Source organism: Cherax quadricarinatus, chromosome 1, assembly GCF_038502225.1.
Source record: "Cherax quadricarinatus isolate ZL_2023a chromosome 1, ASM3850222v1, whole genome shotgun sequence".
Classification (NCBI taxonomy): Eukaryota; Metazoa; Arthropoda; class Malacostraca; order Decapoda; family Parastacidae; genus Cherax; species Cherax quadricarinatus.
The window spans coordinates 4,287,304-4,315,198 of NC_091292.1; the positions used below are offsets into that span (position 1 = coordinate 4,287,304).

The 27,895-nt window shown below is 37.1% G+C and overlaps 2 protein-coding genes and 1 long non-coding RNA gene across 6 annotated transcripts in view; 1 reads left to right on the forward strand and 2 right to left on the reverse strand.

The window, feature by feature from the left end:
• The window catches only part of mRpL21 (mitochondrial ribosomal protein L21), a 38,618-nt gene extending 33,841 nt beyond the window's left edge, over nucleotides 1–4,777 (reverse strand). For both annotated transcript variants that reach the window (XM_070086632.1, XM_070086574.1), the window contains exon 1: nucleotides 4,623–4,777. In XM_070086632.1, the coding sequence (XP_069942733.1) occupies nucleotides 4,623–4,683 (61 nt within the window). In that variant the 5' untranslated portion in view covers nucleotides 4,684–4,777. The remainder of the gene's footprint in view (nucleotides 1–4,622) is intronic.
• Nucleotides 4,778–7,580: 2,803 nt separating this feature from the next.
• LOC138853023 (uncharacterized) overlaps nucleotides 7,581–27,895 on the forward strand; it is a 122,033-nt gene continuing 101,718 nt past the window's right edge. Inside the window, exon 1 of the long non-coding RNA XR_011392263.1 lies at nucleotides 7,581–7,978. This is a non-coding gene — a long non-coding RNA (uncharacterized lncRNA). The remainder of the gene's footprint in view (nucleotides 7,979–27,895) is intronic.
• The window catches only part of LOC128705797 (caspase-2), a 76,967-nt gene continuing 64,234 nt past the window's right edge, over nucleotides 15,163–27,895 (reverse strand). For all 3 annotated transcript variants that reach the window (XM_070086807.1, XM_070086689.1, XM_070086747.1), the window contains exon 12: nucleotides 15,163–26,322. In XM_070086807.1, coding sequence (XP_069942908.1) covers nucleotides 26,206–26,322 — 117 coding nt within the window. In that variant the 3' untranslated portion in view covers nucleotides 15,163–26,205. The remainder of the gene's footprint in view (nucleotides 26,323–27,895) is intronic.

Below are 27,895 nucleotides of genomic sequence, written 5' to 3' on the forward strand. Positions count from 1 at the left end.
ATTATATTTTTTTTATATTTATTATTATTATTATTATTCAAAACTAGACTAAACCCATTTGGCTCATACAGAACTTTAAAAATGGAGGATAAGTTCAATTACCTGCATAAACTGTTTGTATCTAGCATCAAAGACACTCTCAAGGTTCGTAAGTCTTAGGTAAGATTTTACACACAATTTTTGGATGATTAAAACTGTCTTATATAGTAACATATATGTAAATTACCTAAGATAACCCAAAGCCAAACAAAGTAACATTTCTACTGGGGTCCTGGAAATACTTTTTAGCAGTCTATCAGATACAGTAAAAAGCTATATACCATCATTACTAACAATAAAAACAACAGAAAATCAAATGTGTTAAATTAATTACAACAATAGATACATTATTATTATTATGGGGAGTGCTAAATCCGTAGGGATTGTACAGCGCCTTGGGGGGGGACTGGAAGGCATTCTATAATAATAATATAATAATCTTTATTTCTACATCTCCAGCAATCAAGGAGCTAAATACAGAAGGAGGAAACTTATTCTCAAACCAAAACACAGAGACAACTTTATTAACCACTTGGATCAATGGTATAAGAACTACGAGCCCATTGGCACACAAAAATTTAATGATGATTTAATTACCACTATTGAGAGTGTTCTCACAGATCAAGTGGGCAGGAATAGGAAACAAAGACCCTCCACTATAAATAACAATAAAAACCAATGTAAATACTATAATGATCCACAGCTACGCAATCTAACACATGCAGCTAGGAGGATTGGTAAAGCATACCGTGAATGTAGAACCCCAGACCTGCTCAGAACGTTCCAAGCTGCACTAACAAATGCAAGGAATAGAAAGCAAGAACTTAGGCAACAGGAATGGGAACAGTTTGTTAGTGGATTAAATAGGTCCACCCCTTTAAGTTTGGCTTGGAAAGGTATAAATAAAATAACCAGGAAAAAGACTGGCAATGTTGCTCATCCCTTTCCTCTTGGAAAAGCAAATGACCTCATAAATGACTGGTCCAAAACATCCAGGCATGAAAACCTTCCATCTCATACTAGAAAAAAATTTAGAGAGTACTTCTGAAAAAATGTTGAAACTGATTAATTTTATGAGCCAAAATATTGATGAGAGTGATTGCCTCTTTACCGAGTATGAATTAGATAATGCATTAACTAAAGGTCGATCAACTGCTCCTGGAGAGGATGGTATAACCTATGATATTCTCAGAACTCTAAGGCACGTGCCTGATAACCCTTTGTTGGCACTGTATAATCTCAGTTACATTAAGGGTGTTCTTCCTACTTCCTGGACCAATAGTCTCATTGTGCCTATCCCTAAGCCCCAACAGCCTGATACATTTAGGCCGATCTCCTTAACTAGTTGTCTTTGTAAAACTTTTGAAAGAATGATACTTAACAGACTGTACTACAGAATCAGACACCAACTTTCCCCCTACCTCTGTGGGTTCATGAAAGGTAAAAGTGTACAGAACTCTATTTTCACCTTTCTCACTGCACACACCTCTACTAGTTTTACCACTTTTCTTGATCTAAAATCTGCATTTGATATTGCGAACAGAACCATTATACTACATGAACTAGCCAAAATGAATATTGGTGGTAGCTTACTCTTCTGGATAATAGGATACCTGTCAAATAGAGTATCCTCTGTCCTTTACCAAGGCTTCAGAAGGGATTCTAAAGAAATGTCTTTAGGTACACCGCAGGGAGGAGTTCTTAGTCCCATGCTATTTAATATTCTGATTAATGCTCTCATAAATGCTCTACCTGCCTCACCTAAACATATAGCTATAAGCTATGCTGATGATATCATGATCCATACAACAGGGCATAAGAAGATGAATACCATTCTTAATGAAGTTCAAGCAATTTGTAATCAACTAGGCCTCATAATATCTTCCTCTAAAACAAAGATATTAACAAGCAAACGACATCCCCTACCCATCTATTTGCAGGGTGAAATCATTAGCTACGTTAAAACTTACAGATATCTTGGTGTAGATGTACCCTTTAACAAATCCACTATACCACAACTAAACAAGAAATGCAAAGCTAGGCTAAATGCTCTCAAAGCTGTTGCTGGCTACAACCCCAATTATGGTGCTAATGTGAGAATCGTGAGAATGATATACATAGCCTATGTTAGGTCCTTAATTGATTATGCTGCTCCCATGTTGATATTAGCTAGAGAAAGTTCTCTCCGACCCTTGGAGTTAATGCAAAATGAAGCTCTCAGGATTATTCTTGGCTGTCCCAGATCTACAAAAGTTCTTAACATGAGGAAGGAGCTTGGTATTTCTAGTATCAGTGATAGGATTGTTGAGATTAACACTGTACTTAGTATTAGAATGTTGAGAAACGAACCAGACACTGTCACAATGAATCTTACCAAGTGTCTAGAGGTAAATACACACAGATCTAAATGGATTGTGAAAACATGCAATTGCATTAAGTTTTATAACCTGCATGAACTGTATCACTGTAGGCAACAAGAGCATTTCACCCCTCCGTGGAAGATGTGTTCATTTAATATCACATACCTACAAGTCCCTCCCAAGAAGCTCATTGCTAGTAATCCCTTACTTAAATCTCTTGTTAGAGCAACTGCTCAAGAACAAATTTCTCACCTAGCTGGTAGTAATAAGTTATCACAAGTTATATACACTGATGGATCTAAACAGGAGTCTTCTGGCAGGGCTGCATCTGCTCTTGTTGCCACCTCCCTAGTTAAGAACGATAATAAATTTGTTGAGTTAGGCATAAGAATTAACAACTGGGCGTCTACACTGCAAACTGAATTGTTTGCAATCCTAATGGTGCTAAAGCTAACCTATGACACTGAGCTTGACTCCATCATCATTACTGATTCTATGTCATCATTGAAGGCTCTTGACTCATATAATGACTCCAACAACATGCTCATTGGAGAAGCCAGGTATAGATACTCAAAAATTAGGGACAAAGGAATTAATGTACAATTGCTATGGATCCCATCACACATTGGATTACTCCTTCATGATAAAGTTGATATGTTAGCCAAGAAGAGTACCCAGAAGGAGAATGTAGAATATAACTTTGGTATAACTGTGTCTAGCATTAGGAATAATATTAGGAGAGAAGTAAATAATGAAAATGATTGTTATAGGAATGCAGTTAGAAGCCTGAGTAGATCTATAACCCACTATGATAACATGAACATAGATAAGTATATTTATGGAGCAACGTGCAATGTGAACAGACTGACTGATGTTGTAGTGGCCAGGCTTAGGCTTGGTTACAAGTACTGACTGATGTTGTAGTGGCCAGGCTTAGGCTTGGTTACAAGTACTTCTGGCAGTTTGGGAGACACACAGATGATGATCAAACTAAATGTAAATTATGTGATCAGGCATATTGTCACTGTCTTGAACACTATGTGCTTAATTGTCCACTTATTGAGGAATACAGAGATAGACAGTATAATAAACTATGTGACATGTCAAAATATCTTATTAATGAAAATAAGATACCAAATATACTAAGCAAATTTCCTAAATTTGCTTGTAACAGATAAGTGAACTATAGATATGTAGATATAAATCCATATGTATTCCTGTTAACCCTTTGGGGCCTAGTTCCTGGGCCTTTTGTGTATCCATATGCTCTCGCGCTACCGTCCACAGGATGGATATGGGGTGCACAATAAACTAGCCACTTCGGTGGCAAAATCTAATCTAATCTAAAATCTGACGTGGGGGTTCTAGGAGATAGAGGTGTAGTAATACACTTGGGTACAGCTGGTAACACTTATATTTGCAGGGCCGTGAGGGGAAACTCAGCCTAGCCTTGTCCTTGCCTGTGGGTCTATCCGGGAACTGAGAGAGGCAGGGCAACTGACGCTCACATGTGGCATCACGTGAAGTCACATGCTAGCCCCTAGGCCTAGCAAGGGATCGTCCATATAAAATATATAGATGGTACTAACTACGATACTCGGATATGCTACACAAACATATTACAGGGGATCAGCAATGATGCTGACACAAGTACATGTACAAGGTATACAGATCACAGCTGACATCAATGACACACTACTGTATAGACAGCCCCTTGTTATGCAGAGCTTTTTGGTTAAATTAGGTCAGTTTTGTCCCAGGATGAGACCCACACCAGTCCACTAACACCCAGGTACCCATTTTCACTAATGAGTGAATATCGATAACCGGTGTAAGCAAACACGCCCAATGTTTTTACCCTTGCGGGAATCAAACCCGGACGGGCCCTCAGCGTGTGAAGCAAGAGCATTTGCCACGGGGCCACGAGCTCAATTCAAGGAACTGGAGCACAGATCCAATGCCCTAGATCAAGAGCCCTTCACCAGCATCGAGGAACCTCCCTGAAGAGTAATAATAGATACAATATGAGGTGAGGGCGAGGTAAAGTTCGTCAGGAAACAGGACACTTGTTATAATAAGAGTAAAATTAAGTGGATCAATCAAATACATGAACGTGATGTGGACTGAAGCGAGTACAAGAGTTCATCCAACCTGCCAGAGTACACACTAACTACATTGATCTAAAGTCAGCTACAGTGTTGCTACACTTATGTAAGTAGTAACCTGAGCCCCAGAGTGCAGTGGAGGTGCGTAAAGCTGGTCTGAGCCACCTGGCTGCCGCCATGCCACCTTCTTGTTGGGTTTGTAAGGGCTACCGACGCTTCAGCAATATCGAGCCCTGCTTCCCGGTGCAAGTAAGATATATTGCTCAGAGCTGAGCCATGAAAGAAAAGGAAACAGGCGTCCCTGTGTATATAGAAAAAAACTAGACGTTTGCAATGAGATCAGGTGGACCTTCCTGCCGAGCCCCGGCAGAGCTAGAAAACCAACACTTCACCTGAGTTCACTAACCGACTGCCCACAAATACCGTTAAAATAATTATCAGCAACACCCCCCCCCCACTCTTCATAGATCTAAACTTACTCCCTGTTCAGTACATCCACACTTACTACTGTGCAATCTACATCTACAGGACCTTAAATTCCAATATTAACCTTGACCTAAAACGCTTTCTTGATAGTTGTGACAGAACCCACAGGCACATCACCAGACAAACATCTCTATGACATTCCCCGTGTCAGACTAAACCTTTACAAAAATTCAATGTATGTCAAAGGCCCTAAAATCTGAAACACCCTACCTGAGAACTCTAGAACTGCAGACACATTCATCACCTTCAAAACTACCATTAGAAAACATCTTATCTCCCTGATACACCCTGTCAACTAACTACTCGAATACCACCTGGTGGTTAACACTTACACTCACTCACTCATTTGACCATAAACAGAAATATTAATCTCAATCTCAAAATAATGAATCTTAACTAGTCATAAGTTGGCCTGTGATACTCCAATACTGAAACTATGTATAGTGCCAAAACAAAAGCATTCACATTGCTAAACTCACAAACTAGTATTTAGTCACTTAGCCATAATACCAACTTACCTCATAATTTTGTAATATTTTAAACTTAAGATTTAATTTAAGTCTGCCCAAAATGCCTAGCCATGCTAGGTGTTCTAGTGGTACACTCTGTAATTATTTTACTACATGTAAACCACACAATAACCAAATTCTGTAAACTCAGCATTGTAATCCTTATAGAGAATAAACTTTGAATTGAATTGATTATTATAATCAAGAGGGAAGCGCTAAACCCGGAGGATTATACAGCGCCTGGGGGGGGGATGTGGAAGGCATTCAGGCTTTATTTGGGGAACTGGAGCACAGATCCAATTCCCTAAATCAAGAGCCCCTCACCATCAAGGATTATTATTATAATCAAGGGGGAAGCGCTAAACCCATAGGATTATACAGCGCCCGGGGGGGGGATGTGGAAGGCATTCAGGCTTAATTCGGGGAACTGGAGCACAGATCCAATTCCCTAAATCAAGAGCCCCTCACCAACATCAAGGAACCTTCCATGAGGGGCCAACATCAAGGAACCTTCCATGAGGGGCCAACATCAAGGAACCTTCCATGAGGGGCCAACATCAAGGAACCTTCCATGAGGGGCCAACATCATGGAACCCATGAGGGGCCAACATCAAGGAACCTTCCTTGAGGGGTCAGCAGAGCGGAAAAATGGAAGTGACTAAAATTATTATTGATTCTTTATTTCAGCATAATACAATGTTTGCACAGAGATGAATAACATTAAGGTGTGCATGGAAAAAGCCCTTTAATATGCAGAGCATTTCGGGCAAATTTGGGAGCACCAAACCCCATAGGGATTATACAACGCTTGAACCAATGCCGAAATTCCTAGGCCTATACCTCGACAACAACCTGAATTTCAGCACCCATATCCAACACATATCAAAAAAAGTATCCAAAACAGTTGGGATCCTCTCCAAGATACGATACTACATGCCGCAAAATGCCCTTCTCACTATACCATTCACTCATTTATCCATACCTCACCTAAGCGATTTGTGCTTGGGGATCCACTGCAGCAATAACTCAACAAAAAGCCGCAGTAAGAATAATCACTAAATCCCATCCCTGGCAACACCCCCCCTCTTCATAGATCTAAACTTACTCCCTGTTCAGAACATCCACACTTACTACTGTGCAATCTACATCTACAGGACCTTAAATTTCAATATTAACCTTGACCTAATATGCTTTCTTGATAGTTGTAACAGAACCCACAGGCATAACACCAGACACAAATATCTCTACGACATTCCCCGCGTCCGACTAAACCTTTACAAAAATTCAATGTATGTCAAAGGCCCGAAAATCTGGAACACCCTACCTGAAAACTCTAGAACTGCAGACACATTCATCACTTTCAAAACTACCGTTAGAAAACATCTTATCTCCCTGATACACCCCGTCAACTAACTACATAAAAACCACCTGGTGGTTCACACTTACACTAACTCACTCATCCATATGACTATAAGCACAGAAATACATATACATATACATATATACATATATACATATACAGCTTTTGAGGCTGTTGACCACAATAAAGAATTTGATATTATTTACTTAGATTTTAGTAAGGCTTTTGATAGAGTTCCGCACCATAGACTGTTAAAGAAAGTGGCAGCTCATGGCATTGGGGGAAAAGTGCTCTCGTGGATCGAGTCATGGCTCACTGACAGGAAGCAGAGAGTGTCCATAAATGGGGTTAAATCCGAGTGGGGATCTGTAACAAGTGGCGTTCCACAGGGATCAGTCTTGGGCCCGTTGTTGTTTATAATATATATCAATGATCTTGATGAGGGAATTACTAGTGATATGAGCAAATTCGCCGATGACACAAAGATAGGTAGGATAATTGATTCAAACGTAGATGTTAGGGAACTTCAGGAGGATTTAAACAAACTCTATTCTTGGTCAGAAAAGTGGCAGATGCAGTTCAATGTAGATAAATGCAAGGTTCTGAAGCTTGGGAGTGCCCATAACCCTAGTACTTATAAATTAAATGATGTAGAACTTAGCCATACAGATTGCGAAAAGGACTTGGGGGTTATGGTGAGCAGCAACCTTAAACCAAGACAGCAATGCCTAAGCGTACGTAATAAGGCAAATAGATTACTGGGATTTATATCAAGAAGTGTAAGCAACAGAAGTCCAGAGGTCATACTGCAGCTTTATACATCATTAGTAAGGCCTCACCTAGATTATGCAGCTCAGTTCTGGTCTCCGTATTACAAAATGGACATAAATTCGTTAGAAAACATTCAGCGTAGGATGACTAAATTAATACATAGCATCAGAAATCTTCCTTATGAAGAAAGATTGAAGACTCTTAAGTTACATTCACTTGTTAGACGAAGAATGAGGGGAGACCTGATCGAAGTGTATAAGTGGAAGATAGGTATTAATAAAGGGGATATTAATAAGGTCTTGAGGATGTCTCTCCAAGAGAGAACGCGCAGTAATGGATTTAAATTAGGTAAGTTTAGATTTAGAAAGGACATAGGAAAGTATTGGTTTGGAAATAGGGTAGTTGATGAGTGGAACAGTCTACCTAGTTGGGTTATTGAGGCTGGGACTTTGGGTAGTTTCAAATCTAGGTTGGATAAGTACATGAGTGGGAGGGGTTGGATTTGAGTGGGACTTGCACATCAGAGCTTATTTCTTGGGTGGCATTGAAAATTGGGTTGGGCAAATGTTTTGTTAGTGGGATGAATTGTAAAGGACCTGCCTAGTATGGGCCAGCAGGCCTCCTGCAGTGTTCCTCCTTTCTTATGTTCTTATGTTCTTATGTTCTAACTAGTCACAAGCTTGCCTGTGATACTCCAATATAGAAACTATGTAGTATTGTGCCAAAACAAAAGCATTCACATTGCTAAACTCACAAGCTAGTATTTAGTCACTTAGTATTTAGTCAACTTACTCCACAATTTGTAATAATTTAGGGTTAAGAATTAATCTAAGTTTGCCCGAAATGCCTAGCCATGCTAGGTGTTCTAGTGGCCCCCTCTGTAATTAGTATTTATTACATGTAAACCACACAATAACCAAAATCTGTAAACCCCCACATTGTAATCCTTATAGAGAATAAACTTTGATTTGATTGATTTGATTTGAAAATCAAGAGCCTCTCACCAACATCAAGGACCTACAGATGCCTTTTCTGTAATGTACCCAGCTTTCAATCCTTATGGGTCATACAGCACTGTGCAACAAGTACATTTGTTTTCTTAAATAACATTATTAGGAAACAATACAGTATTATAAAAATTATAGGTATGATTGAAAAAAATATTGTAGGAGTAAATTTAATGGCAATTCTTATATAAAATATAAAGCTTCACAATAGGAAATCACATAAGACATTTTTACTGTAATATACCTTCTCCAGGACTAAAGTTCAGCTCTTTTTATTCCTGAATACCTTTATAGGTTACCTTGCTCACACTAAGAGCATGTCCATTACAAAACACTTGTCTCCAATCACACTCATGCCATATTACCCTTGTGAGTTATGATTACTATAATAATAATAATCCTATCACACACATTCATAGAAGTCTGCTGGGTGCTCATGCCTCTAAGAGTCAAAGCCTCCTTTACTCCTACCCTCCAATCATACCTGGGTACATATACACAATTTAAGAGGCAGGGCCAGGACCTGAGAATTTATTCCTGCAAATAGGCAAGTACACATAGGCTTAGGTTAGATAAGAGTAAGTAGAGACAAATGATTATTATGATTTGACATGCTGTTGGAGTGTGAGCAAGGGTAACATTTATGAAAGGATTCAGGTGAAACTGGTTACCTGGATTTGAGTCCTGGAAATGGGAAGTACAGTGTCTGCAATCTGAAGGAGAGGTGGTGGTGGGAAGGACAGTGCATTGCACTCTGAAGGAGGGGTGGTTGCAGTTTAGGTCATCTGAGCTGTGATGTCAGCACCCTTCTGGGAAGACTGAGTGTATGAATGACACTGAAAGAGTTTCTTCTATTTCAGGTAACACTAATTTGGTGGGAGATATCTGGTGTTAAAAATATCACTATACTATTTTAAAAAATTAATATCAGCTATAATGAAAAAAAAAATAAATACTGTACAGTATGTTAACAGCCTTTTCAGAGAGCAAAAAATACTTTAACTATCTAGAAATGATCTAGCAATAGTGAATGTAACATACACTTGTTACCTGTGATATAATACTGTACCATACATATTTGAGGGAAGACTTTCTATCACAACTGTTGAGCAGTTCTAAGAGAAACATCTTGTACAAATGATCTTCAAGCACCACTGCATATAAAAACAGTTTTATCAAAACCTTACTGAAAAAGATTCAACTTACAACTGTATGACATGCCCGATGACAGTGGATTATAATATAATACAGTATAAAACAAATATCATTATTCCATACATGAAAGAACTGAAAGTGCTTATTCTTATTTGGTTTGTGGTGCTTAGTTATTGTTTTCTGAATGGCCATTCACCCACTAGTGACATAGTAGTGCACAACTCAGTTTTAGGATAAAGAGTAGAAGTAATGCATACTAATATTTTATAATCATTGGCACCTTGGTTAATTACCATTGCTCCCATGCTCCCCATCACCCATCCACACTACTCAGCTGGGTTTTGTTTACACATGAAAACATATTATTTTTAAAATTGTTTTACACATCGATTTTGAACTTAACCCTTCAGGGTCGAGAGGCCCTCTCCTAAACTTGTTCTCAGGGTCGAAAAATTTTCGGAAAAAAAAAAAAAAAAAATTCTTATGAAATGATAGAGAATCTTTTCCCAATCATAATGACACCAAAAGTATGAAATTTGATGGAAAACTTACGGAATTATGCTCTCGCGAAGTTAGCGGTCTCGCCAATGTTTACGCATCCGCGATTCCGCCCACTTTGAGCCTTATTTTTGGCCAATTCCTGTATACTAGTTGACAAAAATCATATTTATTTCGCTAGAACTCCATTTTTTTCTATCGAATAAGTACAAGAAACCACCCATTTACCAATTTCAACTATCCAATACTGTAAAGTGGTTAGAAATTGGCAATTTTGCCAATTTCACACAAATTTCAGAAGATGCCAATTTCCAAATAGGGTCCAGAATAAACAAGAAAGACATTCCTGGCACTAAAATAACAAGTTTTCTGTTCATTAGTCACATCCCCAGGCCCCTCTTATATTTCTTTTGCTTTCCACTTTGAATTTTTATTCTTACAAAAAATAGAAGATTTACTGTTATGCAGACTACTGCATTAGTGTAGAAATGGTACAAATAATATCAGCGCACTTGGGTAAGAATATTAGACTCACCAGTTGACATGTATTGGACGCTTGGCATGATTTGTTTACTTTTGAACTTTGGTCAAAATCGAACATTTCTGCTACTTTGAGCTCAATTTCAAGGTACTTTTCATTGTGAAACCAGTCAAAATACCATAAATACCATACGAAAATACAGTGCAAAGTCGCTGTTTTAGTCCAAAAACACGGTCAAAGTTTTTTTTTTTCTCATTACGCACTGTGTGCTACAGGATTATTTTTATACTACGCACACTGACCACATAGACCCATTCTTTCATATGTAGGCCTACCAGTTTTTTCTCGCTAGATTTGAAGGCACTAGAATTTAGGCGTACTAGTACGTCAATAACCCTGGTGCGTAAGCTGTACTAGTACAGTGGACCCCCGGTTAACGATTTTAATCCGTGCAAGAGGGGTAATTGTTATGCGAAATAATCGTTATGTGAATGAATTTTCCCCATAAGAAATAATGGAAATAAAATTAATCCGTGCAAGACACCCAAAAGTATGAAAAAATTTTTTTTTTTACCACATGAAATATTAATTTTAATACACACAAACTGAAAAAGGCATGCACACTTACATGACACTTACTTTTATTGAAGATCTGGTGATGATTGATGGGATGGGAGGAGGGGAGAGCATTATCTTCTTACTGTTTAGAAGGGGAATCCCCTTCCATTAGGACTTGAGGTAGTAAGTCCTTTTCTGGGGTTACTTCCCTTCTTCTTTTAATGCCACTAGGGGCAGCTTCAGAGTCACTGGACTTCTTTCGCACAAGATATCTGTCCATAGTGGCCTGTACCTCTCGTTCCTTTATCACTTCCCTAAAGTGTTTCACAACATTGTCAGTGTACAGGTTGCCAACACGGCTTGCAATAGCTGTGTGAGGGTGATTTTCATCCATGAAGGTTTGCACTTCAAGCCACTTTGCACAGATTTCCTTTATCTTTGTAGTAGGCAACTTCTTCAATTTCTCTCTCCCCTCCTCTGAACCAGTTTCCCCAGGTCTGGCCTCTTGCTCTTGAAGTTGATCTATCAGCTCATCAGTGGTTAGTTCTTCATTGTCCTCCTCCACCAACTCTTCCACATCCTCCCCACTAACCTCCAACCCCAAGGACTTTCCCAATGCCACAATGGATTCCTCAACTGGCACAGGATTCTCAGGGTTAGCCTCAAACCCTTCAAAATCCCTTTTGTCTACACATTCTGGCCACAGTTTCTTCCAAGCAGAGTTCAAGGTCCTCTTAGTCACTTCCTCCCAAGCCTTACCTATAAGGTTTACACAATTGAGGATATTAAAGTGATCTCTCCAAAACTCTCTTAGAGTCAGTTGAGTTTCTGAGGTCATTACAAAGCACCTTTCAAACAGAGCTTTTGTGTACAGTTTCTTGAAGTTGGAAATAACCTGCTGGTCCATGGGCTGCAGGAGAGGAGTGGTATTAGGAGGCAAAAACTTCACCTTAATGAAGCTCATGTCCCCATAAAGTCGCTCTGCCACGTCTGTAGGATGACCAGGGGCATTGTCTAACACCAGGAGGCACTTAAGTTCTAATTTCTTTTCAGTTAGGTAATCTTTCACATTGGGGGCAAATGCATGGTGTAACCAGTTATAGAAAAATTCCCTAGTGACCCATGCCTTACTGTTTGCCCTCCACAGCACACACAAATTATCCTTGAGGACATTCTTTTGCCTGAACGCTCTGGGAGTTTCAGAGTGATACACTAATAAAGGCTTCACTTTGCAATCACCAGTAGCATTGGCACACATGAGAAGAGTAAGCCTGTCTTTCATAGGCTTATGTCCTGGGAGTGCCTTTTCCTCCTGAGTAATGTAGGTCCTGCTTGGCATTTTCTTCCAGAACAGGCCTGTTTCATCACAATTAAACACTTGTTCAGGTTTCAGTCCTTCAGTTTCTATGTACTCCTTGAATTCCTGCACATATTTTTCAGCCGCTTTGTGGTCCGAACTGGCAGCCTCACCATGCCTTATCACACTATGGATGCCACTACGCTTCTTAAATCTCTCAAACCAACCTTTGCTGGCCTTAAATTCACTCACATCATCACTAGTTGCAGGCATTTTTTTAATTAAATCGTCATGCAACTTCCTAGCCTTTTCACATATGATCGCTTGAGAGACGCTATCTCCTGCTAGCTGTTTTTCATTTATCCACACCAATAAGAGTCTCTCAACATCTTCCATCACTTGCGATCTTTGTTTCGAAAACACAGTTAAACCTTTGGCAAGAACAGCTTCCTTGATTGTCTTTTTGGTGCCCACAATAGTAGCGATGGTTGATTGGGGTTTCTTGTACAACTTGACTAGGTCGGCGATACGCACTCCACTTTCATACTTATCAATGATCTCTTTCTTCATTTCAATGGGTATTCTTACCCTTATTGGTGTACGGTTGGCACTAGAAGCTTTCTTGGGGCCCATGGTCACTTATTTTCCAGAAACAGCACCGAAAACACTGTAATAATACGAAATATTCCGAGTGTATGCTTGGATGTTAGCGCGGAGGCTGGCTGGTAAACAATGGCACGGGCGGCACATGTGAGGCTGGCTGAGGGCGCACATTGGACGCGTCTCGGACGAAAATCGGTGAGCGGGTTTTTAATCGGTATGCGCGGCAAAAATTTTGCGATTAAAGTAAGCGGTATGCGAAATAATCGCTATGTGATGCCATCGTTATGCGGGGGTCCACTGTACGTCGAAAACCCTGAAAGGGTTAATACACTAAAGTGTCTACTTAGATATTACTATATATCAACACTTACAGTTCATACTAGTGACAGCAGTAAGTGAAATACATATGTAAATATCATGACAGAAAGCTTTTTACCAGATATGAGTATGTACAATGCCAGTGGTAGTGCTGGACCTACTCATGCCTAAGTGCTTAAGAGAAGAGAAATTCAATAAATAAGGTAGACTTAAGAAAATGAAGCGCAGTAAGTATAACTCACCTTATGATGGAGTGTAATGATACCAGAACAACTGTGTAAGATATAAAGCCCCCAAAAAATAACTTCTTAAGTACTATATTTTTTAAGTCACTGATTGTATATAAGCTGAATGCAAAATGTAAAAATTAATAATAATAATCTTTATTTCTACAAGTACATGTACAAGGTACACAGGCATAGCTTATATCAGTGGCATTCTGTATAGAAAACTTCTTGTTATGCAGAGCAAACTAGGTCAATTTTGTCCCCAGGATGCAACCCACACCAGTCAACTAACACCCAGGAATCTATTTTACTGAAAGGTAAACATAGACAGCAGGTACCTTGAGGAAACACGTCCTAATGTTTCTACCCATACTGTGGATCAACCCCTGAACCTCACTGTGAAAGCTGAGTGCGCTAGCAATCAAGCTACGAGACACGGGCCAGGCCTACGACTTGAGTTGAGGGGGAGGTGACCCTAGGAATCAATGTAAGATTAAGATAAACGTAAGAAACCTGAAAGTGAAAATGTTGAGATGTTACATAATAGTATATGTCACCTAACTGTACATTCCTTATCTAGGTATTAAATACTAAAAACTCTCATGTCTAAGGGTTGGGGTGCATACTTTTGTGAGCGTGTTAAATCAGATTGAGTAAAGATAATTGACTTATGGCTTGATGGGATGCTGGAGTGTGAGCAGAGTAACATTTATGAAGTCTGGAAAACCAGTTAGCCAGACCTGAGCCCTGGAGGTGATAAATGCAGTGCCTGCACTCTGAAGAAGGGGTAGGGATGCTGCAATTTAGAGGGTCATTTGAATTATGATGTCTATGCACTTCTGGCAAGAGAGCTATTGAATAAGTTTACTTTTTTATTTAGTGGGAGATGGCCACCATTAAAAAAATAGCTTTCTACAGTTTAAAAAAAGGTTTCTATGAAGTTTCATAATCATTCAATATTAAAAAATAATAGACATTATGGCACAATCAAAAGATGAGGTTAGTACATACTTCTATATTCAATAACACTTCGCATGAATTATGGGCTGGAAGCATTGTTGCTCAAGATACAGGTATAGTACTGATTACGATTTTGCAATTCCATCTCGAAGCAGAGATCAAAGGCGAGAGGCATTAAAAAATATGATACTGCAGAATGTGACACATTTGAAAAGAGTATTATTTTTACTATATCCAAAGGGAAGCACTTAACATGTAATGGTCATATTGTCTGGAAAATATGAGGAAATCAGATTTGAGGCTAGCTCCAATTTCTTGGCTCAAGACTCCATGACAAGCATCAAGGAACCTTCCCTGGTGGCTGGGATAAGAATAATGACAAATCGGTTGACAAAAAAAAAAAAAAAAAAAAAAAAAAAAAAAAAAAAAAAAAAAAAAAAAAAAAAAAAAAAAAACACTGGAAGTGTGTATCCATTATAAGTAACTTCACATCACTTCTAGTGAAGAAATCATATACTATTGTTACTATGTAGTTGGTGATGAAAATTAAAAATTCAGAGAAGAGCTTCGATATAGGTACCTGCATGCCAGTCTCAATATTCTAGTCACTAGTTTCATAATGCCCTTCAACTTATCATAATGCTTTGATGCTTTCATCATTATTTACTAAAAAACAGTGCTAAACTCACATGGGTCACTCAGTGCTGACTCATATGTTCAATGTCTACTGCAAATAGATACTGTACTCTAAAGCGAAATTTGCTAAAGGACAGTTTACATAAGCATTAACGAAGAACATTTTATCATTTGGTAATTTTCTTATTTTTCATGTACAGAACAGAGATTTTTAATGTGTCTCAGAAAAGTGGATGTTAAGTAATGCTTGAAGACCTGAAGCACTAGAGTGTTGTTGTTTGACTGCATATGCACAACAAGCAGGAAGAACAAAACATATTCTTTGGATTCTAACTTTAAGGTGGTGGTTTCAGAATGTCATGGAGCAGATCATTTGACAATTATGAAAAATGTTCTTGCATACTGTTACTCTAAAACAGAACAGAACAATTTGTTCTAAGACATAGTTTGATAGCATGTTTCAAACACTTAATTTTTCTCATTACAATACAGCAGTTTTAGAATAAATAGTTATCGAAGATATTGCTAGCACATAAGGACACTTCAAAGTATCTGCTAAGTTTCTTAGGGAAAAAGGGGAGGGAGGGGGGAGAGAACACTGAACCTAAAGCCAGAGGTCTACTAAACAATATACACTGTCAGGTGGAGAACAGATATGGCAATACTGACAGCATGTAGATGAAGACCCACACACAGTTCGATATTTATTGAAGAAATATTTCACAAGTGACCTCTAAAGAAGCCACTGGTGGTGCAATGTTTCCTCAATAAATGTCATGAACTGTGCTAAGTGTCTATCATATACACCATTATCCATGCTAATACTTTTCCTGCATTTTAGCTTGCTTATCCAGTTTGTCAGGTTGTCCTGTATATGGCATTGTAATATATGTAATTATTACAATATGTACTGGTATGAATGACAAAATGATGACAAAATCATCGAAACAGAAGAATAGAGGAATAAATGTATGAAATACTGAATAGGAAGTTCTGGCTAATGTTTACAGAAACAGACACTTTCGATGTACAATATTTGAGCCTCCAGACAACCAACTGAAACACAGAACAGAGAAATATTTAAATGCGAACTAAAGAAGCTACTACCAAATGTTGACATGAAGGAAGCAAGACAAGACAAGATAGCAGCACGATGTTTAAAAGATGTGTAGGAATTCTAAACTATTTACCGTATTTTATGGTGAACAAGACACTCTGGTGCTGAGGATGCCTCCTAATTCTGATTGGCTAAATTTTGAAAAAAAAAAAAAAATAAATAAATAAATAAATAAATAAATAAATGGTGCTTCAGCTTCCAAGACGCTGGGTAAATTTTTGAGACTCTTTTTTGGGGTAAAAAAGAGCATCTCGACACTGTAAAATACAGTACTGTACTTTGAAAAATATTTGGGATTTCATTACAAAACAAGCAATCTAAAGGACAAATCGAAAATGACACATATTGCATAGTGTTTAATAAAAAAAAAAAAAAAAAAAAAAAAAGAGACTGTTGTTAAAATATAGTACAGTACATAAATAGAAAAAGCCATTAGAGAAAAATGGATAAAAGCCTTGCAGAGCAAAAACCTGTTAATCAATTTGGTTTTCAATTAGCAAAATATTGCACATTATATAAAATCTATTAAGCAAGTATGAACCACAAAAAAATTTTAGAGAAAAAAAGTGGATGGGCAAAAATCATTTTTTTTATATACATTTGTATTATGAAAGCTTTCAATAATCCCCATTATAATAATAATAATAATAATAATGAGGAGCTTCAGAATGCCGCCACTAGTTGGCACAGTGCACTGTATACCTCGCTGTGGAAGAATTTCTCTCATGTTTTGCTTACATTTTGTGCAGTTATTTTGCCAAATTTCTTTTTTCTAACCATGGGTCCTAAGAAAGTAAGTGCAAAGGACAGTGCTGAGAAGAAAAAGAGGATGATATCCACTGAATTAAAGCATGAAATCACAGATAAACACGAGCGAGGTGTGCGCGTTGTGTTGTGGAGTTTGCAAGGGCAGTACGAGCGCAGTACTTCTACTACAATGGTACTGCCTCGCATTAAGAGTGTAGCAATTAAGTTCAGTGATAAAGTGTAGCATTAAGAGTGTAGCGAGTAGCCCATCTTTTCCACCCTCCACCTCCGCCAGTGTATGTACACTTTATAAAACCAGTTTATTTCTTTACATTCTCTATTATGTTTTATTATGTTTTCATACAATATTTCTTATTTATAAATATATACATTATTTCAGTGTTTTCCTTATGAAACTAGTGATCTAGTGCAGTTAGCCTCACAAACACTGTTTTCAGAAGGGGAAGAACGGGAAGATATGGTCAGTGCAGGAGCAGGAGGGGCCGCCACCACTCCTCACGTAATGACATATTTTATTCATTCTAGAGTACATATCATGTTTCTATGTTATTTATATTGTTTATTATGTCATATTAGATCAATTGTGATAGATAAATAAGCCGTATAGTTGATATTAGCGTTATATTGAAGTATTTTGTCCTGCCTTCCGAGAGCAGGAATTCCGCTGGAACATTAATGGTATTTCAATTAATTTAAATGAGGAAAACTGATTTGATGTATGAGCAAATTGTGTTACGAGCTAGGTCATGGAACGGATTGAACTCGTAAGTCGAGGTTCCACTGTATTGCACATCTGTTCCTTATTAATACATCACATTAATTCTTAAATGCTATGCTGGTATACTATCTATTGCACTGTTTACAGATATGAATCACAGAAACATTTAGTCTCATATCCTAGCTCTGAGTAGACCCAATTGTCTCTTGTGTGACAACCTTTTGCACATGATGATTTTTGGTGTAAAATCAGGCAGGTACATACATAGGGTAATTCATTTAGGCACAAACATATATGAAAATTTCAGTCAACAAAGACAGTTTTAACATGTTCCATTCAACTAAGTGATTTGAGCAGAACTTCTTCCATAATAAAATTTTTTATGCAACATTATAAAAAAAATGTATACTGTCACTGTCTTTCAATCATGTTCTAGAATTAATTCACAATAATAAATATAAGCAAATACCAAGTGTAATTTAGTTTTAATTATAAGATATTCACTTATCTTTAAACAAGAACTTTTAAGTGGTTTATACAAAAAAGAAGATTACTATTTCATGTTGTGCATGAAAGGCGATGTATACCTTTATAATCGAAGAATTAGCTATACATGTACCCCATACTGCAATGAATTTATTCTCAAAGTCCATATTAATTACATACCTATATAGACTTATATTATAGCAGTCTGATTACATAACAATAAAGGCAAATGCAACCTCTGTAATGTGTTTGCTCACACTGCACATGTGACCTATATAAGACCACTGCGCTGTGTTGCTGGCTTCTTGTATCATAAGTATAATTATGCAGAATCAATAAATAAAAAGATAGAATTCTGCTAGAATGCAATACTACTTAATTAAAGATAAACAATTCTAAAATTCATGAAATGGAAAAAAAACATGAGTGAAAATGACATGAGAGATTAATATTTCAGTATATTTTACCAGAGCATAGCACTCTTTATGAGCATGTTGTACATGTTGTCATTTCAAGTACAGTTGGGTCTGACCAATGACTGAACAGGTGACCACATAGGATACAACCTTATCCATAGCTAGAACAATCATAAGCTACATGCTTCCTGTCTATGACAGGGTAGCCTATACATAAATCAGGCAATGACTAGTGGGTGGATAATCAAGTCTCCACCACAAGTTTAGCATTTCACACAAATACTATAATGATTAATAATAATAATAATAACAATAATAATTTCAGAAGTTAAATTTCTTGAGCACCTGTTGTTGTTAGATCATAAGCTCTAGAAAAAGAGATGTGCTTTCAGCTGAGATAATAATGATAACAGAAATAAAAATAATAATATTAATAATGATGATAATAATAATGTTAATGAATCTAAATATTCCTATCCCATACCAGAACATCAGCAAGAAACAATAGTAACTAAATATATAGGAGTACATTACATGTATATGAATATAGAACTAAGTATACTCATAACACAATACAAAATACAATTGATGAGATTCTATCTATTTCTTGCTTAAAGATATTTAACTACAGTATTTTCTATTCTATCAGTTTCTCAATGCTCAAGAGTAACGATCAAGAAAGATACTGAAAATGAAATAGCACTATACATTAATTTTAAAATAAACATAAATTTTTAGCAGTAAATTTATATACCTCTTTATTACATAGTGAACATCACTTCATGCAGCCTAAGTAGTCAACTTTAGAAAAATAAATTTTATATATGTAATTTGCAATTTTTTATAGTCTATTAAACTGGCTGTCTCAGAGGTGATACCCTTTTAATATACCTTGAGATGTTTCTGAGGATTATCACTATTGTAGTTCAGTCTCTGAGATGCTGAATAAGGAGACAGAGGCACTGGAGAATATATTAGGCAAAACTGTTATACATAGAAAAAATGAGGACAGACATGGGAGGAGAGAGCTCTACATAAATATATTTGTAATAAACATACAGAAAGATCCAGGGATCATCACCCAGTGACCCAGTCATCGACCAGAGCTTCTAGTTATAAGCTTGGTCAGTCAGGCTGTCTGTGCTCACAGCCAACAGTTCAAAGCAGGAATCACAACCTAGCTGGTCAGGAAATGCTTTAAGAATTTTGCAAAGTTCCCTTTTGAAGCAGTCTGGGATCTGTTGATAGATGCCCTTATATCTCAAGAGTAGTCTTGGATCTTTTATTTTTATAAAGTTATGGCATAAACTGAGTGAGTGCAGTAATAAGAAATTTAAGTGGTAAGACCAGCAGGGATGGTTGGAATTAAAACAGAAATGCTGAAAGCAGGTGAGGCTATAAATTGCTGGAACAGCTGATGTATTTACTCATTATGAGGATAGTGAGGCTCAGGTTAGGGTGTGTAGAAGAGACGGAGATTACTTCCCGGTAAAAGTACATCTTATACAGGGATGTGTAATGTCACCATGGCTGTTTAATATTTTATAGATGCGGTTGTAAAAGAAGTAAATGCTAGGGTGTTCGGGAGAGGGGTGGGATTAAATTGTGGGGAATCAAATACAAAATGGAATTGACACAGTTACTTTTTTCTGATGATACTGTGCTTATGGGAGATTCTAAAGAAAAATTGCAAAGGTTAGTGGATGAGTTTTGGTGAGTGTGTAAAGGTAGAAAGTTGAAAGTGAACATAGAAAAGAGTAAGGTGATGAGGGTATCAAATGATTTAGATAAAGAAAAATTAGATATCAAATTGGAGAGGAGGAGTATGGAAGAAGTGTATGTTTTTAGATATTTGGGAGTTGACGTGTCAGCGGATGGATTTATGAAGGATGAGGTTAATCATAGAATTGATGAAGGTAAAAAGGTGAGTAGTGCATTCAGGTATATGTGGAGACAAAAAACGTTATCTATGGAGGCAAAGAAGGAAATGTATGAAGTATAGTGGTACCAACACTCTTATATGGGTGTGAAGCTTGGGTTGTAAATGCTGCAGCGAGGAGACGGTTGGAGGCAGTGGAGATGTCCTGTCTAAGGGCAATGTGTGGTGTAAATATTATGCAGAAAATTCAGTGTGTGGAAATTAGTAGAAGGTGTGGAGTTAATAAAAGTACATGTATTAGTCAGAGGGCTGAAGAGGGGTTGTTGAGGTGGTTTGGTCATTTAGAGAGATTGGATCAAAGGAAGGTGGGGTAGGGGTCATCCTCGAAAAGGTTGGAGGGAGGGGGTAAAGTAGGTTTTGTGGGCGAGGGGCTTGGACTTCCAGCAAGCATGCGTGAGCGTGTGAGATAGGAGTGAATGGAGACGAATGGTTTTTGAGATCTGACAAGCTAATGGAGTGTGAGCAGGGTAATATTTAGTGAAGGAATTCAGGGAAGCCGGTTATTTTTAAATAGCCGGACTTGAGTCCTTCAAATGGGAAGTACAATGCCTGCACTTTAACCCCTTCAGGGTCCAAGGCCAAAATCTGAAGTGGTGCCCCAGTGTCCAAGAATTTTCAAAAAAAAAAAAAAAAAAAAAAAAAAAAAAAAAAAAAAAAAAAAAAAAAAAATTGTTATTTTTTCTTGTGAAATGGTAGAGAATCTTTTTGTGAAGGCAATAAAACAAAAAGTACGAAATTTTATGGAAACCTGACGAAATTATGCTCTCATGAATTTTGATAGTGTCAGCGATATTTACGAATCGCCGATTTTGCCAACTTTGACTCCCATTATAGGCCAATTACATTATTCCAGTCGACCAAATTCTTAGCTATTTCACTAGTATTACTTCTATTCTATCGATTGAGCACAAGAAATCACCAAGTCAACTGTTTCAACTACAAAATAGAGTGATCGGAAATTGGTAATTTGGACAATTTAACACAAAGTTCAAAATATTCCAATTTCAAAATAGGGTCCAGAATAAACAATGTAGGTATTCCTGACACTAAACTAACATTTCCTCTGTTCATTAGTTATGTTTTGAGGCTTTACAAATGAATTCCATTTTGATATTTTATTCACATAATGGATTTTTATTCAAACCAAAAAATAGAAGATTTACTGTTATGCAATATTGTAATAATTGTATAAATATCATCACCACATTTGCGAATGTATATTAGACCCACCAGCTGGCGTGTATTAGACGTGTGAGGTCGTTTGTTTACTCTTGAACATCGGCAAAAATTTAGCTTTTCCGCTAATTTGAGCTCAGTTTCAAGCCATTTCCAGTGCTAAAACCAATCAAAATCATCTCTGTTTCTGTAATATGTCTTCCATTTTATCAAATGAGACCAAGAAATCGCAAATACAACTATAAAAAACATATGAAAAAACACTGCAAAGACGCTGTTTTAATCGAAAATGATGGTCTCAGTTTTTTTTCTCTCATTACACACAGTGTGCTGCGGGATTTGTTTTATGTGGTACACACATACCACATAGATGTATTCTCTCATATCTAGGCCCAAATGTACCACTCACAATTTATCAGAGTGAGCTGAGCTCATTGCGTAGATCTACGGTTTGGACCCTGAACGTAAAGCCGTAGATCTACGGGACGGACCCTGAAAGGGTTAAAGGAGGGGTTTGGGATATTCGCAGTTTGGAGGAATATGTTGTGTATCTTTATATATATATGCTTCTAAACTGTTGTATTCCAAGCACCTCTGCAAAAACAGTGATTATGTGTGAGTGAGGTGAAAGTGTTGAATGATGATGAAAGTATTTTCTTTTTGGGTCACCTAGCCTCGGTGGGAGACGTCAAACTTTTTTTTTTTTTTTAACAAATCGGCCGTCTCCCACCAAGGCAGGGTGACCCAAAAAAGAAAGAAAATCCCCAAACTTGTTAAAAAAAAAAAAGTGTGGAGCTACTAAAAGTATTAGTCAGAGGGCTGAAGAGGGGTTGTTGAGGTGGTTTGGTCATTTAGAGAGAATGGATCAAAGTAGAATGACATAGCGTATAAATCTGTAAGGAAAGGAAGACGGGGTAGGGGTCATCCTCGAAAAGGTTGGAGGGAGGGGGTAAAAGAGGTTTTGTGGGTGAGGGGCTGGGACTTCCGGCAAGCATGAATGAACGCGTTAGATAGGAGTGAATGGAGATGAATGGTTTTCGGGACCTGATGAGCTGTTGGATTGTGAGCAGGATAATATTTTGTCAAGGGATTCAGGGAAACTGGAAGTACAATGCCTGCACTTTGAAGGAGGGGTTTGGGATACTGGCAGTTTGGAGGGACTTCTAAACTGTCGTATCTGAGCACCTCTGCAAAGACAGTGATTATGTTGGAATGTGTGCAAAGTAACATTTATGAAGGGATTCAGGGTTAGTTGGACTCTAGTCCTGGAGGTGGGAATTACAGTGCCTGTGCTTTGAATGAAGGAGGGGTGTAGACATGTTGCAGTTTTTGAACCGTAGTGTCAGCAAGCCTCTGGAAAGATGGTGATGGAGTGAGTGATGATGAAGTGTTTCTTCTTTTCTTGGGTCACCCTACTTCAGTGGGAAATGGCTTATGTGTTAATAAAAAATATATATAAAAATACTGTATTATTATAAACTTAAATCAAGTCCTTTTTTTTTTTTATAAAGCTTCTCTTTGTAGATGCAAATAAACTTGTATATTGTACACAGTATATGGAAAAATACACAATGGTGACAAGCGATGACGTGCTACCAGTACATTCATCAAGAGAAGAAATATTTTAACATTCTCTAACATTACTTGCAAAACTGTGTGTGTCATCTCTGTTGTTTATAGTAAAGTCATACATACAAAACTTATATACACCAAACATTTGTCTTACTACCTACATATATGATGGTAAATGCACTTCTCAAAAACAATAAAATAATTGCATCTAAACTTTTTTCTCACAGTGTAACCACTGTATATCATACAACACAAAATAAGGACTGCCAGCTTACAGGTGTGATGTAAAATTCTACCTTACATACATACAGTATAACACAGAATCTCTTCTACAGTTTTACCTCTTCATTACAAACTGGCTTAAAAAATTAAACTAAAAGAATCAATTATATCTTACAATTTTTGCAAATTTACAACAGTCAGCCAATTTAAGAAGTTTCATTTAGCATTTTTTGTTTCAATAACCAAAAATGTCCAGAAACTGTCAATGCATTAATCTGCATAATTAGCCAACTATGGCAGTGTTATAACAAGGAAACCTGAGACCCCTTAATAAAAATAACAACATTGCTACAAGTACTAGGTACATCAATACTGACAAACTGGAATAAAGATTTGTATGCACTACTTGAACATTTTATTAGACATTTAACCATCTGAGAAATTTTCAATCTAGCTTTTGGTAAAAAAAGACTCCACTGAATGGTGCAACATCTGCTTAATAAAATGACCTAAGTGTTGCATACATATCTTTATTCTATACAACAACAATCTTTTTTTTTTGTACAACTACAGTTCGTTCAATAGTTAAGCAATCATTTAAAAATTAAACTAAAATATTTTTCTCCATCAATAAGGCATGTTCCAGCACTCATGTAAGTCACTTTCAGACACAAAGTTTTAGTTTAATTGTTCTTTTAGTTATATTTGTACCCCTTTTGTTGCTACAGCCAAGAGAATGCATTTTAAAATAATTTGCAGGCAGTAGTTGTACTAATACTGATACATGTAGCAACTTGTGGAATACTGTAAGCAATTTTTATCAGAATAATGTAGAATATAATGCACTATACACATCATTGTAACCTAGTATCTTGATTACAGCATAAGTAAAACTGAACTAAAAGTGCACTAATTAAAAAAAAAATTCTTATAAAATAGGTCAAAATTTTACTCACACACACACACACAGACACACTAAAAATAATAATAAATTATAATAATAAAAGTAAAAAAGTTTACAAGGCCAGGGCCTGGCATATTCAAGATGGTTTGCCATGGTGATATCAGCACTGCTAATTGTAGAAACTCTAGTAACTAGTTTAGTCTCAAAGTACATTTAAATTATTTTCTCTCATATATCACAAACAGTAATATATTGAATTCATTGAAACTTAATCCACTGATAAAGTGAGAGTAAACACTGTAAGACTTTATTTGCTGACAATTAGATCTTAGTTTTTGTAGAGGATGGTATAAAATACCAAAAAGTTGATGATTAAAACATGTGTGACAGTTGCGTACCTTTACTGTTGAAACATTTTGCTTACACAGTAGGCTTCTTCAGTCAAATACAGAGGCAGCAAGTGTAGCAGTGAAATGAGGATGTAATCAGTCCATCAACTATTTCTCCAAGGATGGTGGACTAACTGCATCATCTTCATTTCACTGCTACATCTGCTGCCTGTGTATTTGACTGAAGAAGCCTACTGTGTATGTGACACATTTCAACAATAAAGATACCCAGTTGTCGTACATGTGTTTAATTCATCAGATCCAACTTAATGGCACAAAAAGTCAAAACATGATTTCTAAGAGCTTTTTGAAAGAATATCTGCCAGAAAGTATTGACTCTCACTCACAAGGGGTTGTTCTCGCTTACTAGGGTGTTACACCATTTAAGCTAGAAAATTTTGAATCATGTTCCAAAACAACAAATTATTGTAAGCTTAATAGTCTCAATGATTCTTCTAATCGAGTATTCTAGTTCTGGCACCTAAGAAAGTTAACTTAACATCATTTGAGCAATTTCCCACTAGGAAAGCAATCTTTTAATATTAGAAACATTGCTTCGGTCAGAATGACTAAAATGACTAACTTCTGCCAATCCTCATTTTTCATTGGATTTAGCCTTGGCCTCATACTTGGTCAAAAAATTATTTTTTAAAAATAGTAGAGAACTGTGTCACTTATTACGAAGAACAGACATACACAGCAGTACAGTACCGAATACTGAAGTAGTTCTTTCATTTATCTTAATAAGAACCAACTTGTTCCCAGTATTGTATAAGACAATAAAATAAAACTCAAAACATATAATTCTTTAAGCATTCTCTTTCAGGCTGGTGTTTGCCTTCATTCACACCTACATAAGTCTGCTTGGTAATAATACACTAGCATCAAGATTATGATAGAGGCATAAATGTAAGTATGATCTACAATTAAGCAAATACATATTTCCACTCATTAAAGATCTTACCTCTTTTTTGGAAGGTAGAACAATACAGTAGCTTAATAACATTATTGCAACTTAGTTATTAAAAGTTTTTATTATTAAGGCACTTAGTAGAAGTCAATTAGTAGCACCAAACAGTGTCTAGTATACCAGTGTCTATGACTTAGTCTGAATAACTCACATAATTATCAATATTCCAGACTGTTGGATTCTAGTTTTCTACGTTTACCTTCATGTTTTTTTTTATTGACAAAGCTTTCAATTCTTTGTAATGGTGCTAATAACATTGGGTCTGAGTCATGCACCTGAAAAGGAAAATAAAAATTAATAGTAATAATATAGCATTAAAAATGTAGTTATCACTGGCACATAAAATAACATTACCAGCACAGTATTAAATACAGGAATATGCTTAAAAAAAAGGTGCCCCAGATAGCCGAGACAAAATATTATTTTTAATTTTTTCTTTAAGACTGACCATCTCACACCGAGGTAGGGTGATGCAAAAAAGTGGAATCATCTTCGGTTATTCATTCAATTACTGTCTTGCCAAAAGTGTTCTAACATCACAGTTCAGATGTACCTCTGAACTGCAACATTCCCACCTCCTCTTCAGAGTGCAGGCGATGTACAGTCATGTACCACATAATGAAGTTTCGGTCAATGATAGAACATATATAAGACAGTGGTTCCATAAATTATAACGTACATGAAAGTTCTGTAATGCCAGCAGCAGCATCTTGTGCTTGATTTAATCTCATGTTATTTTGTTCATCACAGCCCCTAAGCTTACAAAATTTAGTGAAGGCAAGGGCTGGTCATCTCCATAGGGAAGTGGAACAGAATTCTTCCTCTTTAAGCCATGCATGTCGTAAGAGGTGATTAAAATGCTGGGAGCAAGAGGCTAGTAACCCTTCTCCTGTACACATTACTAAAGTTAAAAAGAGAAACTTTCGTTTTTCTTTTTGGGCCACCCTGCTTTGGTGGGATACGGCTGGTTTGTTGAGAGAAGAAGGCCAGGTCATGGACCAAGCTGCAGGGGCACTGACCTTCGGAACACCCTCCTGGTAAGGGTTTAGCAGAGGCTTTGGCAAACCTCAACAAGATCCTTAAAAAGGTTTGAAAACATTCACACAACGAAATTGCATAACCACACATTTCTCAGAACATATCCCGTCATTAACCCTTAAACTGTCCAAACGTAGATCTATGTTCACTCGCACAGCACTCTGAATATGGATCTACATTTTATTTTACATGCTTTCAAATGTAAAAAAAAAAAAAAAAAAAAAATAAAAAAAAAAAAAAAAATCTACGTTCAGAGCGCTACGCAAGTGAACATAGATCTAAGTTTGTACAGTTTAAGGATTAAAAGATGCATGACTGTACTTTCAATCTCCATGACTCAAGTTCAGCAAACTGCTTTTCCTGAATCCCTTCATAAATGTTACATTGCTGCAACATTTAAAAGCCATGCCTCAACTCACCTCATGCTCACACAAGCCTATTGGATGTCCAAGCCCTTAGCACTCAAAACCTCTAAACCCTCCCTCTACCCTTTCCTAAAATGGCCCCTACCAATCTTTTACTTCGCCCCAGATTTATATGCCCTCCTAGTCATTCTATTTTGCTCCATCCTCTCTAAATGCCCAAACCACATCAACAATCTCTCCTCAGCTCTCTGAATAATACTTCTGCTAGCCCCAAACCCCTTAAAAAGCTCCAAATTCTCTGCATAATATTCATAACACACAGTACCCTCAAACCCATGATAATATTCATACCACACAGTGCCCTCAAACTCATTCTACTGCCTCCAGCCTCCTCCTGGCCACAACATTTAAAACCTATATTTCACATTTTTCTTTATAACTCAAT